The sequence below is a fragment of the Pseudophryne corroboree genome, chromosome 1, assembly GCF_028390025.1.
Source record: "Pseudophryne corroboree isolate aPseCor3 chromosome 1, aPseCor3.hap2, whole genome shotgun sequence".
NCBI lineage: Eukaryota > Metazoa > Chordata > Amphibia > Anura > Myobatrachidae > Pseudophryne > Pseudophryne corroboree.
In genome coordinates, this window is record NC_086444.1 from 437,794,532 (window position 1) to 437,808,510 (window position 13,979).

Consider the following 13,979-nt stretch of genomic DNA (forward strand, 5'->3'; position numbering starts at 1 on the left):
ATTCATGGCGCAAACTCTGATATAATAGATGTGATCCTGTATGATCATATTGAAACGCATTAGGCAAAGGCTGTCGATATATGTCTAATTGTATAGGGGTTAAATGGGAACGGCTATGCAGAAGGGACTATTGCAAACTAGATGTGTAATCAGATTTATAAGAAACAGGTATAGGACAAAATGTCATTAAGCCCAAACGGTTTGACCGTTTGGAGGGTATGGATCCAGCGGGATTCCTTTTGTAGTAAGCGTCGACCTCGATTACCACCCCTGGAATTCTCAGGGACTCCATCGATTATTTTGTATCGGATAGAGGCCAGATTGTGTTGCAGTTCTTTGAAATGACGGGCGACGGGTTGGTCAGACCCGCGTCCTTCCAATGCGGCCCGTATACTGGAGCGGTGTAAGGCAATACGTTCCTTAAATTGTCGTATGGTCTTCCCTATGTAAAGGAGCCCACACGGGCATTTGATGTAGTATATTACGTATCGGCTGGAGCAAGTGAAAGGTTGGGTGATACTAAACCTTTTGCCTGATCTAGGGTGGTAAAAGGAGTCACCAGTCTCCAAGCTGCTGCAAGTGGTGCAGCCTAGGCACTTATAATTCCCTGCTTTGCGAGAGAGGAAGTGAGTTGGTGCTGCAGGTTTCATCTTTGTGATGTCATTGTGGACCACAATGTTTTTAATATTTTTACCTCTACGAAATGAGGGTATGATCGAGGATTTGGCGAGTCTAGGCAGTTGCTTGTCTTGTGCAATAATAGGCCATAGACGTTTGGCTGTTTTCATGGCTGTGGTGCTGATGGTAGAGAAATCCTGCGGCCAGGCGATCCGATCCTGTTGATGCCTTTTAGTAGTATTGAGGAGAAGGTTCGTGCGGTCCTGTTGCAAAACTCTCTCTTTGGCTTTCTTTAAGTAATGCCATTTGTACCCTCTATTGAGGAATTTGCGGGCCATCAGGTCGATTTGAAAAATGGCATCTGACTGATCACTACATATTCGTAGAATTCTCATAAATTGAGAATATGGCAGGCCCCACTTAAGTGCCGAAGGATGGAAACTGGCTGCATGCAGGGAGGTGTTTCTGTCCGTTTCTTTTACAAACAGAGACGTCTCAATCAGACAGGATGATGCCCACAGGCTACATACCTCTCTGTTTGTAAAAGAAACGGACAGAAACACCTCCCTGCATGCAGCCAGTTTCCATCCTTCGGCACTTAAGTGGGGCCTGCCATATTCTCAATTTATGAGAATTCTACGAATATGTAGTGATCAGTCAGATGCCATTTTTCAAATCGACCTGATGGCCCGCAAATTCCTCAATAGAGGGTACAAATGGCATTACTTAAAGAAAGCCAAAGAGAGAGTTTTGCAACAGGACCGCACGAACCTTCTCCTCAATACTACTAAAAGGCATCAACAGGATCGGATCGCCTGGCCGCAGGATTTCTCTACCATCAGCACCACAGCCATGAAAACAGCCAAACGTCTATGGCCTATTATTGCACAAGACAAGCATCTGCCTAGACTCACCAAATCCTCGATCCTACCCTCATTTCGTAGAGGTAAAAATATTAAAGACATTGTGGTCCACAATGACATCACAAAGATGAAACCTGCAGCACCAACTCACTTCCTCTCTCGCAAAGCAGGGAATTATAAGTGCCTAGGCTGCACCACTTGCAGCAGCTTGGAGACTGGTGACTCCTTTTACCATCCTAGATCAGGCAAAAGGTTTAGTATCACCCAACCTTTCACTTGCTCCAGCCGATACGTAATATACTACATCAAATGCCCGTGTGGGCTCCTTTACATAGGGAAGACCATACGACAATTTAAGGAACGTATTGCCTTACACCGCTCCAGTATACGGGCCGCATTGGAAGGACGCGGGTCTGACCAACCCGTCGCCCGTCATTTCAAAGAACTGCAACACAATCTGGCCTCCATCCGATACAAAATAATCGATGGAGTCCCTGAGAATTCCAGGGGTGGTAATCGAGGTCGACGCTTACTACAAAAGGAATCCCGCTGGATCCATACCCTCCAAACGGTCAAACCGTTTGGGCTTAATAACATTTTGTCCTATACCTGTTTCTTATAAATCTGATTACACATCTAGTTTGCAATAGTCCCTTCTGCATAGCCGTTCCCATTTAACCCCTATACAATTAGACATATATCGACAGCCTTTGCCTAATGCGTTTCAATATGATCATACAGGATCACATCTATTATATCAGAGTTTGCGCCATGAATATGTTTAATGTCTAACACTTTAATGCTTGTGTCTCATTCCCCTGGTCTCAGCCACTTATTTAGCTATGTCTAACATTGGCCGTTTAGCTATATATAATGCGGTGCCCCCCATTCATGCTAGACTGTTCCCGTTTATCCCATTCCAGCATCCGTACACTGGTTTCCATGGTGATGGTTACACTGCGTTTACACCACGCCCCCTGGAGACGCCGGGTCGCGCCCATGACGTCATCGGGTCTCCCGGAGAGCGGCGGTCGTCTGCACATGAGGTGTCACTGGTAATGTATAAATGTTTGTGTTTTTTGTATGTACAGTTGGTCTTGATAAAAGGGCATAGCCCTGAAACGTTGACTTAAGATACTGCATCTTTGTCTTGTTTAAAAGTCTGAGTGCCGGCCTTCTTTTGTGCATATATATATATATATATATATATATATATATATATATATATATATATATATATATATATATACACACACACACAATATATATATATATACACACATACACACACATTATATATCTATATATCTATATATATATATATATATATATATATATAAAACAGAAAGAGGAAGGGGGGTGCAAATCCCCAACCCCAAATTCCCTTCCGCACACTGAAAATTACCTGTAACCATCCCTGAATCTATCTGGTAATAAAATTCAGAGAATTCGTCACAAATGTTTGCAAACACATGTTTAGCTGCTGGCCACTTCACGGCTTCTCTGATACAGCAGTCCTAACCTACATAATAGCAGTGCCCACATAGGGCCATGTCATTTGTCACAGTACGCCTCATGATAAAGGCTATTACTAAAACACTTCCAGACAGAGAGCTAACTTACCCGGGAGCCACCCCCAGGATCTCCCATTGGCACTACAAGGAACAGCATGCCTTCCAAATGCTGCTCCCATTCAATGCCTCATGCACACAAGCAGACAAACAATTTGGAAGCTGCTCAATCATACCTGGAGGTAATTATATATCAGGTGCTGCACCCCCCTTCCTCTTTGTCTGTTGTTTGTCTGTGACCCCACCCACTTCCAGCACCTGATATATAGTTACCTCCAGGTATGATTGAGCAGCTTCCAAATTGTTTGTCTGCTTGTGTGCATGAGGCATTGAATGGGAGCAGCATTTGCAAGGCATGCTGTTCCTTGTAGTGCCAATGGGAGATCCTGGGGGTGGCTCCCGGGTAAGTTAGCTCTCTGTCTGGAAGTGTTTTAGTAATAGCCTTTATCATGAGGCGTACTGAGACAAATTACATGACCCTATGTGGGCAAAGCTATTATGTAGGTTAGGACTGCTGTATCAGAGAAGCCGTGAAGTGGCCAGCAGCTAAACATGTGTTTGCAAACATTTGTGACGAATTCTCTGAATTTTATTACCAGATAGGTTCAGGGATTGTTACAGGTAATTTTCAGTGTGCGGAAGGGAATTTGGGGGTGGGGATTTGCACCCCCCTTCCTCTTTGTCTGTTGTTTGTCTGTGACCCCACCCCCTACCAGCACCTGATATATAAGGGTGGTCTTCTGTTTGCCGGCGGTCGGGCTCCCGGCGCTCAGTATACCGGCGCCGGGAGCCCGACAGCCGGCATACCGACAATTATTTTCCCTCGTGGGGGTCCACGACCCCCATAGAGGGAGAATAAAATAGTGTGGCGCGCGTAGCGCGCCACCGTGCCCGTAGCGTGGCGAGCGCAGCGAGCCCGCAAGGGGCTCATTTGCGCTCGCCAAGCTGTCGGTAAGCCGGCGGTCGGGCTCCCGGCGCCGGGATGCTGGTCGCCGGGAGCCCGACCGCCGGCCACCCGTAGTGAACCCATGTATAATTACCTCCAGGTATGATTGAGCAGCTTCCAAATTGTTTGTGTGTGGGTGTGTGTGTGTGTGTATGTGTGTGTATGTGTGTGTGTGTGTGTGTGTGTGTGTGTGTGTGTGTGTGTGTGTGTGTGTGTGTGTGTGTGTGTGTATGTGTGTGTGTATATATATATATATATATATATATATATATATATATACACACATATATATATATATATATATATATATATATATATATATATATACACATACACACACATACATATATACACACACATATATACACACATTTATTACACACATTTATGTATACTGTATATTCTATAGTCCTCTTCTAAAGTCAGTATTAACAAGAGTAACTACAAATAAGGCTGACGGCCCTATTATAACGTGTCAGTCAACTCACGATCCTCAGCAGATGAAGAATCCGGTGTAAACGCAGGGAGTACAATGTCCTTATTTATATGGAAGGCAGAGACAACCTTCGGAAGAAAGGAAGGCTTCATACGAAGGACGACTGTCATCATGAAAAACCAACAAGGGTGGCTTACATGAAAGCACCGCCAATTCAAACACACGCCGAGCGGATGCAATAGCCAACGGAAAAAACTCCTTAAGAGTAAGGAATCGTTACTCTACAAAAACCAAGGCTCAAAAGGGGGATGCAACAGAACAGACAAGGCAGAGACCTGATCCTTAGTCAGCCTATCCTGAAGGAAAGACAAAAGACGTGGTAAGCAAAAAACACTAGCTGGAACCCCAAGTTTTTCACACCAGGTGAGAGAAAAAGAGGATTTTGGTACTTACCGATAAATCCATTTCTCTGAATCCTCTAGGGGACACTGGCGTCCTATACAATAGGGGTGTGAAGCTTGCAACCGGAGGTGTGGCACAATCTAAAATTAGCATTGTCTGCACAGCCGGTTCCACCCCCTTCACATCCCTCCTCCCTCAGTTTGGAAAATTTGACAGAGAGAATAGGACATGATACTAGAGCCCATGGCGAGGAACCGAACCGTACAACATAGCAAACAGCAACCAATAACTCTTTTGACAGAAAAACTAACGCTGTTTGCACAAACTGTAAGTACCAAAATCCTCTTTTCTCTTTCATCCACTAGGGGACACTGGAGTCCTATACAATAGGGGACGTCCCAAAGTTATCCCCCAGGGAGGGAGTGCTGTCGGTGGCCTGCAAAACTAAACGTCCGAACGTAGAGTCTCCGGACGCAAAGGCATCAAACTTGCAAAATTTTGCGAACGTGTCTGCTGAGGACCACGTTGCCGCTCTGCAAGTTGAGTAGTGGAAATACCTCTGGCAGCCGACCCAGAGGCACCCACTGAGCGGGTAGTATGAGCACCCGTCTGAACCGGAACCTGTTTCCCACAGGAAATATAAGCTTGCCGAATGGCAAGTCTAATCCACCTAGACAAAGACTGTTTAGATGCTAGCCAACCCTTCGTTGGCCCATCCTTAAGACAAAAGGTCTGACTGTCTGAAAGACGACGTTACCTGTACGTTTACCCGTAAAGCTCGGACCACCTCCCAGGATACGTCCCCAACTGCGAGATCCTGGAAAGATGGTCCCACAATTGGCTGGTTTACGTGAAACCCCGAAACAACCTGAGGAAGGAAATCTGCTCTTGTACGGAGTTCTGCCCTATCCTCATGAAAAATTAAAAAGGGACCCTTACACGATAAGGCTCCCAACCCAGAAACCCGCCCGGCCAAAGCCAAGGCAAGCAGTAATGCGACCATCCAAGAGAGATATGTCAGGACTGTTCTTTCTAACGGCTCAAAAGTTGGTGATCACAAAAGTTCCAACACCAAATTTACGTCCCAAGGCGCAGTGGGAGGACGAAAAAGGGGGGTGGATCCTCCGAACCCCCTGTAAAAAGGTTTGAACCTCTGGCAAGGATGCTAACCGCTCTTGAAATAGGATGGAGAGAACCGAAACTTGAGCCTTCAGATAGCCCAGCCTCAGTCCTACCTCCAGACCGGCCGAAAGGAAAAGTAGAAGTCTGGAAAAGTGGAAGTTCATCGAATTCCACCCACATTCTTGACACCAGTCCATGGTTTCAATAGCCACGCCATTAAACGCAGCCTGTTCAGGTCTGGGTGTTGGAACAGTCCCTGAGATAGCAGGTCCTCTCTCTGAGGTAACAGTCAAGGATCTTCCACTAGTAACCCTCGCAGGTTTAAGTACCAACTCCTGCGGGGCCAATCTGGTGCGGTTAGAACCGCCCACACTCGCGTTTTAACCTCTTCAGAAACCAGGGTATGAGTTGGAAAGGTGGAAAAATTTAAAACCTTCCTGTAACACTAAGGAAGTGTGAATGTGTCCACTCCATGTGTGGCTGGATCTTTTGTCCTGGACACATATCTGGGCAGCAGATTGTATTGTCGAGACGCCATTAGGTCGACTTGAGGTAGACCCCATCTCCTCACCACCATGTAAAAAAAAAAAAATTCCGTGGATGTAGGCACCACTCTCCCAGATGCATGTCCTGGTGACTGAGATAATCTGCTTCCTAGTTCTCCACACCTGGAATGAACACTGCCGAAAGGATGATGTTTTGCCTTTCTGTCTACAACAAGATCTGTGTGGCTTCCTTTAACGCCACCCTGCACCTTGTTCCACCTTGACTGTTTATGTATGCCGTCGTCGTGACCTTGTCCGACTGCATCTTTATGTGTTGACCCATGACTAGGTCTTCGGCTAAGAAAAGTGCATTGTAAACTGCTCTTAGTTCGAGAATGTTTATGGGTAGTCTGCTCTCCAGTAGCAATCTCTAAGACGGCACCCCAACCTCTGAGACTGGCATCTGTTGTCAGGATCCTCGAATCCCAAATGCCGAATCTCTTGCCTGCTGCGAGATTCCTGTGCAACGAACACCAAAGTAAGGAGGTTCGTATGCGCGGTGGAAGTCGTATTCTTTGATGTAGAAGCCAGTGCGACCCTGCTCCCTGAGCAATGAGGTTCATCTGTAATGGTCGGGAATGAAGTCTGTCGTACTGGAGAGCTTCGACAGATGTCACCATCATCCCGAGAAGTTGCACCCAGAGGTTTGTGACCTCAGTACCTGAGCCACTAATCTCTGTAGGTCCTGGACCTTGTTCTCTGGTTGGAATACGCTTAATTGTACCGTTTCCAAGATGTGACCGAGGAATTGAATCCGTTGAGTTGGCATGAGGTTGGATTTCTGGAAATTCACAATTCCTCCATGTTGAATGAGAAATTGATGAGATGTCTGAACATCCTTGATCAACTGTTCCCGAGAGGATGCCTTGATTAGTACATCGTCTAGATAAGGACTAATCGTGACCCTCAATAGTCCCAATTCTGCAACCATGATTGCCATGATCTTCGTAAAGAGTCTTGGGGCCGATGATAGACTGAACGGCAAGGCCCTGAATTGGTAGGGATCCGTCACCAGTGCGAACCTTATGTAAGCCTGGTGAGATGCCCGGATTGGTATATGCAGATATGCATCCTTTATGTCCATGGATACCATGAACTAGTCTTGTTCTAAGCCTGCAATGACCGACTGGAGTGGTTCTATCTGGAATCTGTAGACCCTTAGAAACCGGTTTAAAACTTTTAAATAGAGTATCAGCCTGACCGTCCCATCTGGCTTTGGCACGACAAAAAAAAAATGGAATAGAGACCCGTTCCTCTCTGAGAGGCGGGAAACGGAATCATGACCTCTGACCGTAGCAATTTTTTAATTGCTGGCAGTCGTGCTTTTGCTTTCTGAGGGCACAGAGGCAATCCCATTGTAAAAAAAACTGACTGTGAGGCCTCTGTGGAAAATCCAGGTTGTACCCCTGGGAGATTAGGTCGTTTATCCAAAATTCTGGTGCGGTGTTGGCCCAGATGTTCCGAAACCTTCCAGACGTGCGCCACCAAGGGAGATCCCAGGTGAGCCGGGAGACCGTCCTGCCATGGTCTTGTCAGCAGGTTAATCCTTCTGGCTGCTGCCTGTGAGCGGCCTCTACCTCTGCCCCCACGTACTTGTGTACCGAAGCCTCTTCCTCGGGCTTGCAAGGACGGCGATCTAAATGAATTAAACGCTGGTCCCGAATAACCTCTCCTAACTTGTGGAGTGGCTCTTGTATAAGGAGTTGGCAGAAAAGAGGACTTCCCTGCTGTAGCTTGCGAAATCCACTTGTCCAACTCTGGACCGAAAAGTATCTCACCCCCAAAGGGGATGGATTCTACCGCCCTCTTGGTGTCAGAGTGTCCTCACCATTCTCTGTCCGTCTAACCGATATGGCTGATGCAGAGACGCGCAATGCTAGCCTGCGAATATCTTTAGAGGCTTGACGCAAGTATGAAGCGGATTCTCGAATGTGTTCCGCAAGTTGGGTAATTTCTTCCAAGCCATTTTCTTCTTCGCAGACGACCGTAGGTCTCAGTTTCTGCTACAAAAATGTACTTTAAAGCTGCGTTAACCTCGTAAAGTCATTACATTAGGTAACGGTAAGATTGTCGTCTTTGACAACCTTCCTAGGGAAACGTCCACTACCGGTGGAGTCTCCCACTTATCCATTACACCCTTAGGTAGGGGATAAGTTACCTGAAACACTGTTCAAAAATTGAAAACGTTTGTCAGGCTGTCTCCAAGCCTCCTCCATTTGAGATTGGAGGGATTTAGGAATAGGAAGCGCTGCTGAACGCGGCTTGTGGGATTCCATCAATTCGAATTCTTCTGGCTCCTTTACTTCTGCTACCCTAAAGTTTAGGATCGCCTTCACCGTTTCGCTTAAAGAATCAATACCTGAGATTGCCGTGTCCTCTTCTGGAAAATCGGCAGCTAGGTTAGATTCAATGAACTCATCTTCCTCTGTATCAATGAGAAGACCCTTTTCCTCCTCTGCTTCTGGTACAAGAGGATGAGGCCTTTTAACTGCCCTGCACACATTCGTTACGGCTTGTGCGGGCGGCGTTAACCTGATGAGAACGTGTTCCATCGTCTTTGAGAATCCAGCAGCCCTTGATTGTTGCGTGCGGGATTCCGCAATCTCATTGGAGATTTTATCTGCAAGTTTATTCTTCCATGACCTAGACGGAGCACTGCTCCCAGGTGGAACGTCCTTGTCTAAGCAGGAATCGCACACCTCGGAGCTGCCATCCGCGTGCTCTTTCCATTACATGCAAACATAAAAGGTCTTGGTTGGTGTTTTAGACATGTTGACTAAACCCATTACCAGACTGTGTCGCAGCGCTTTCACCCTTTAAACTAGGAAGAGAAAGACTGTGATAGATGACGGAAGCAAAAGGTATTGAATTGCCTCGCTGGAAATATCTCTATATTGTAGAGATACAAAAAAAAAAAAATAATTTCTTTTGTCTTTACACCAGCCGACTTGCAACTGCCTCACACCGAACTGTAAGTCAGCTACGGTGTTAGAGTTGGCTTCACTTGCTTCTTCGTATTTTCTGTAGGCTCTTTGTAATAGAGTTCCTTTGAAAATATATCATCATATTATATTCGTCAGGAGATTCTCATAACATTTCACCAGCAGAGTGCGCTGTGTTATTATAAATCTATAATAGGGGGAGGTGCACTCCATGCTTGCATGAATTTTAAGATGGCCGACAATTAAAAATTTTGGACACTTTATTTAGAAGGGGGATCTTCCACTGGTGAGCCCCCCTGTTTACACTCTATGGCCGTGTCTGCTGATGAAGGGAGCCTAACTTTCTGTTAATGGCCGCCCTGTATGCGCGCTACAGAAATCTTCCCACGGCTGAGGAATTCTCCTCAGCCTCGTGCTCACTGCAGCCTCTCTCCTCCCGCTCCCCACCTCCGGCGGCTGAGGTTATGTGCTCAGCAGCGCGGTAATATAATCTCCCGCTGTCCGGCGCGCACCGGGACCGCTCTCACAGGTCCCGTAGCGGCGCCTTTCTCTGCTGACAGGGAAGACCAAAGCGCGCTCTCTACTGTGCGCTCCCGATCCCCGCTGGCCTCCCCCACACGCGGCTGAAGGATTTCCTCAGCCGCGCGGCACTATGTTCTGGTCGGCACGCGCCGGGACCGCTCTCCTCCTCCTCTCCCCGGGTCCCGTAGCGGCACCTGCTGACAGGGGATTCCGGCCCGCCCCACACTGACCGCTGTCTGGCGCGTCACTGTGGGGATCTGATTATGTAGTAAAACAACCAGTACTCACAGTTGTATCTTTAGAGAGATGCAGACCCCTTTAGTAGGAATCCTTGTCTCTCACTCCTGAACCTTGTCCTCCTTTTATTAGGGGGACGCAGCTTTCACTTCTGGTAAAGCCTGCACCCCCTTTCATTTAGGTGGGATAGGGCATTTACCGTCTTGTCTTTTAAAACCTGCACCCTCCCTTTAGTTAGGAGGGATTGGGCCAGTCATAAAGGAATAAATAAAAAATAAATAAATAAATACATAAACAAAACTTCATTGGAGCAGGAGCTCCCTTCTGTGCTTGTACCTCCTTGGCACAATTTTCCAAACTGAGGGAGGAGGGATGTGAAGGGGGAGGAACCGGCTGTGCAGACAATGCTAATTTTAGATTGTGCCACACCTCCGGTTGCAAGCTTCACACCCCTATTGTATAGAACTCCAGTGTCCCCTAGTGGATGAAAGAGAAAAAAAAAAAATTATATATACATATACATACATATACACACACACACACACACACACACACACACACACACACACACACACACACACACACCAAGCCCTATGATAAATTCTAGAAATCACGGGCTTCCGAGCCTGAAGCATAGTCTTCTCCACAGCCCGAGATAGGCCCTCGGTCCTTAATATGCGGGATTCAAGAACCATGCCATCAAAACCAGACAAGGTAAATCGTGGTGGTGACAAGGTCCTTGAAGGAGGAGATCTGGACGCATCGGCAGACAGTAAGGGTCTATGGTCACCATGCTGCGAAGAAGAGTGTACCATCTCGTCGAATGCGCTGAAGCAGACATGGAATGAGAGGAAGAGGCGGAAACACGTATCCGAGATGAAACGTCCATGGAGCAGTCACGGCATCTATCAGAACCGCCTGAGGATCCTGGGATCGGGATCCGTACCTCGGAAGTTTCTTGTTCAATCGAGACACCATGAGATTTAGGTATGGTGTGCCCCAGAGAGACACCAGGGATAGAAAGACCTCTTGGTGAAGTTCTCACTCATGGATAACCCATGCGACAACTGAGGAAATCCACTACCCAGTTCTCTACTCCAAGAATGTGTACTGTGGAGATGGCTGGAATCCAGTGTTCCGCCCAAGTGAAAATATGGGATACTTCTTTTATGGCTCTCCAGCTGCGAAAAGTAAATATAAATATGTGAGGAGACAGAGCGAGAAAAGGGCTGATGCAGATTCCGATCTAGCCCTGTGATACTTGATGTGAGCCCTGCCTGTATAGTGTTAGGGCGAACCAGCAAAAGCACTCCAGTAAGCGTCCCCCAGCATGCTGCAATCGGTATGAGTCTGTTCCTCAGTCTAAAGAACAGCTAACTAAAATTGCGCCAGCTCCTCCCAACGCATGCGCCCACCAAAAAGGCAGTGCTTGTCACTGTTGTCAGAGAGCGGGAACAAGATGCACGAAGGACAAAAGGGGGAGGGTTGTGGCCGTCCATCACACTGCCAAGTCGCCTTCTAAGTCCGTGCGGCATCCGGTGTGCCTGTCGCTGAGAGCCCGTCCCGCCATGCTCCCCTACCGCTATACACTTAGCCGTTAATGAAAGCAGTGGCTGTTACAAATACCACACGCCAGCAGCAGGCAAAAGAACCGGTGCAGAGGGTGCACCATTACATAACAATAATAATGTGGTTCCAGCCCAATGCCAAATATAAGGCTGGGACTGTCCTACCTGACCCCAAACGCCTCCACAGTGCTGTGTCTGGATGGAAGAGTCCCAGTGACCTAGCCGTATGGTGACGCACCAGAGTACTGATGAAGTCAGAAACCGGCACACAGCAGCCCTATCTAACTACCTCACTCCTGATACGAGAGAGGGAAGAGCCAGGACCCTTCAGTGAGAATTTTATAAAGCACCCAATCTTACATCTATAGCGTATGATAACAGTGTCTCCCAAAGCAGGTCACAGGAAAAAAGGAAAAAAATACTTTGGAATAAGGTATTTTGCTTAGATTGTATCACACAAGCAGATTTCCTGCCCTCATAGAATACTACAAGTAACATTAAGGGCTAATAGAAAGTCAGAAGCAGCAAAGTCTTCATTGAAGTTTGATATTTTTCCATCATGTGTCATTTAGGCAATTAAGCTGCTACTCAGAAATTACTTGTTAATTATATAGAACTTTAAAAAAGGTATTTGTTTTTCTAACTGCAAGAGAAATGGTGAAAAACCATCTCTATGGTCATTTTACCAATTGAAAAAAGATCATGTGACAGCATCCTGATTTGGTTTTGTTAGTCACTATTATCTGAGGTCTGTGGTTGTATAAGCTCATACAGACTCACCATTTACATGGGCCTCTAGTGAGCCTTGCATCCTTTTCTGGGCAATATTGGGCCTAATGTAAAGGTCTTTTAATTTCGGGTTACTGCGGTTGAGGTTGATGACTAGGGAGTCTTGCTTGACAATGCCCTGTGTAGAAATTGAGAGAATAGTAGGCAGTAGTAAAGTAGGGACGGCTGACAAAGACTGAAAGATACAGTATTTATGCCTTCGCTACATCCTCTCACCTCCTTTTCCTTCTCCTCCGCCTCACGTGTCTTGTACCTTTTTTGCACCTCCTTTATAATACGGAAAGCATTCTGCAAGTTAAGAGATGGCACAGCAGTTTCTCCAGGAGTCTTCATATTAGAAGCACGGTAGGTTCTGAGAAAGGCAGTGTTACAAAGCGAACAATAAATATAAAAAGCTACATAAATTTACAGATACAGTACAATAAAAAAAATTACATCTTTACTTACATTTCCTTTACAAACGTGGCATCAGGATTGGGAAATATGTTTCCTTCATTTCGTCCTAAAGCAGTGCCTGGGCAGTAGAAGTTGATTCTGAGGTAAGTATAATCACCTTCAACAGACATACTAATGTTCTGTAATAGAGAAAGTAGCAATATATTAGGGGAATGATACTTACAAATCTCAAAAGGCTGTACATGATCACACAGTGAACGTAAAATAGTAAAGACAGGAGGTTAAAGAGACAACATAAAATGTATAACTTAAGTACCAAAATCCTGTTTTTGCTTTATAGATAAAACCATTTCTCCGGTTACATGGTGGACACTGGAGTTACCCTTGGGTATAGATGGGTGTTGAGTGGAACATGGCACTTTAAATATTCTGAAGAATAGAAGTTGGCTCCTCCCCCCCTCTATACAGCACTGGCCTCAGTAAAGTGGAGACAGAAAGCAGAGAGAATCACAGGAAGGAAGAGAGAAAAAAGAACATGCACAGTCCAGAGGACTGAAGCAGAGGTCAAAAGACAAGGAACAAGTCCAACACGCACACTGCAAATAACCAGCATGCAATGGCAAACATTCAGAAAAACATAACAGCAATGAGCATTGCTGGAGTATGACAACTGTGGTCTTGATGCTTTTCAGAACCAGCGTCAGAAGAGGAAAAGGAGGGAACAGATACACCAGACAAAACCTCCACAGCAGGGACAGAGCGTCCGCAACCTTAGAAATTGCTTGTGATTGTGCAGAGACGCCATTAAATCTATTTGTGACTTCCTAAACACCAGACCAAATGCTGGAACACTTTCGGATGAAAGGCCCACTGCCTGGGGTAGAGGCCCTGACGACTGAAGTAGTCTGCCTATCCGTTCTCGAACCCGGGGGAAAGAACACTGCAGAGATCACTAGAATGTACTTTTTCTCTTTCATCCACTAGGGGACCCTGGAGATCTTAGAAGGCTGGGGTGTGAAGGA

At 46.3% G+C, this 13,979-nt stretch overlaps 1 protein-coding gene across 1 annotated transcript in view; it reads right to left on the reverse strand.

Moving 5' to 3' along the window:
* SUPT16H (SPT16 homolog, facilitates chromatin remodeling subunit) overlaps nt 1–13,979 on the reverse strand; it is a 162,799-nt gene that overhangs the window by 80,695 nt on the left and 68,125 nt on the right. Inside the window, exons 15-17 of the mRNA XM_063913510.1 lie at nt 13,009–13,136; nt 12,778–12,913; nt 12,553–12,679 (exon numbers count right to left, since the gene is read on the reverse strand). Of these exons, the coding sequence (XP_063769580.1) occupies nt 12,553–12,679; nt 12,778–12,913; nt 13,009–13,136 (391 nt within the window). The remainder of the gene's footprint in view (nt 1–12,552; nt 12,680–12,777; nt 12,914–13,008; nt 13,137–13,979) is intronic.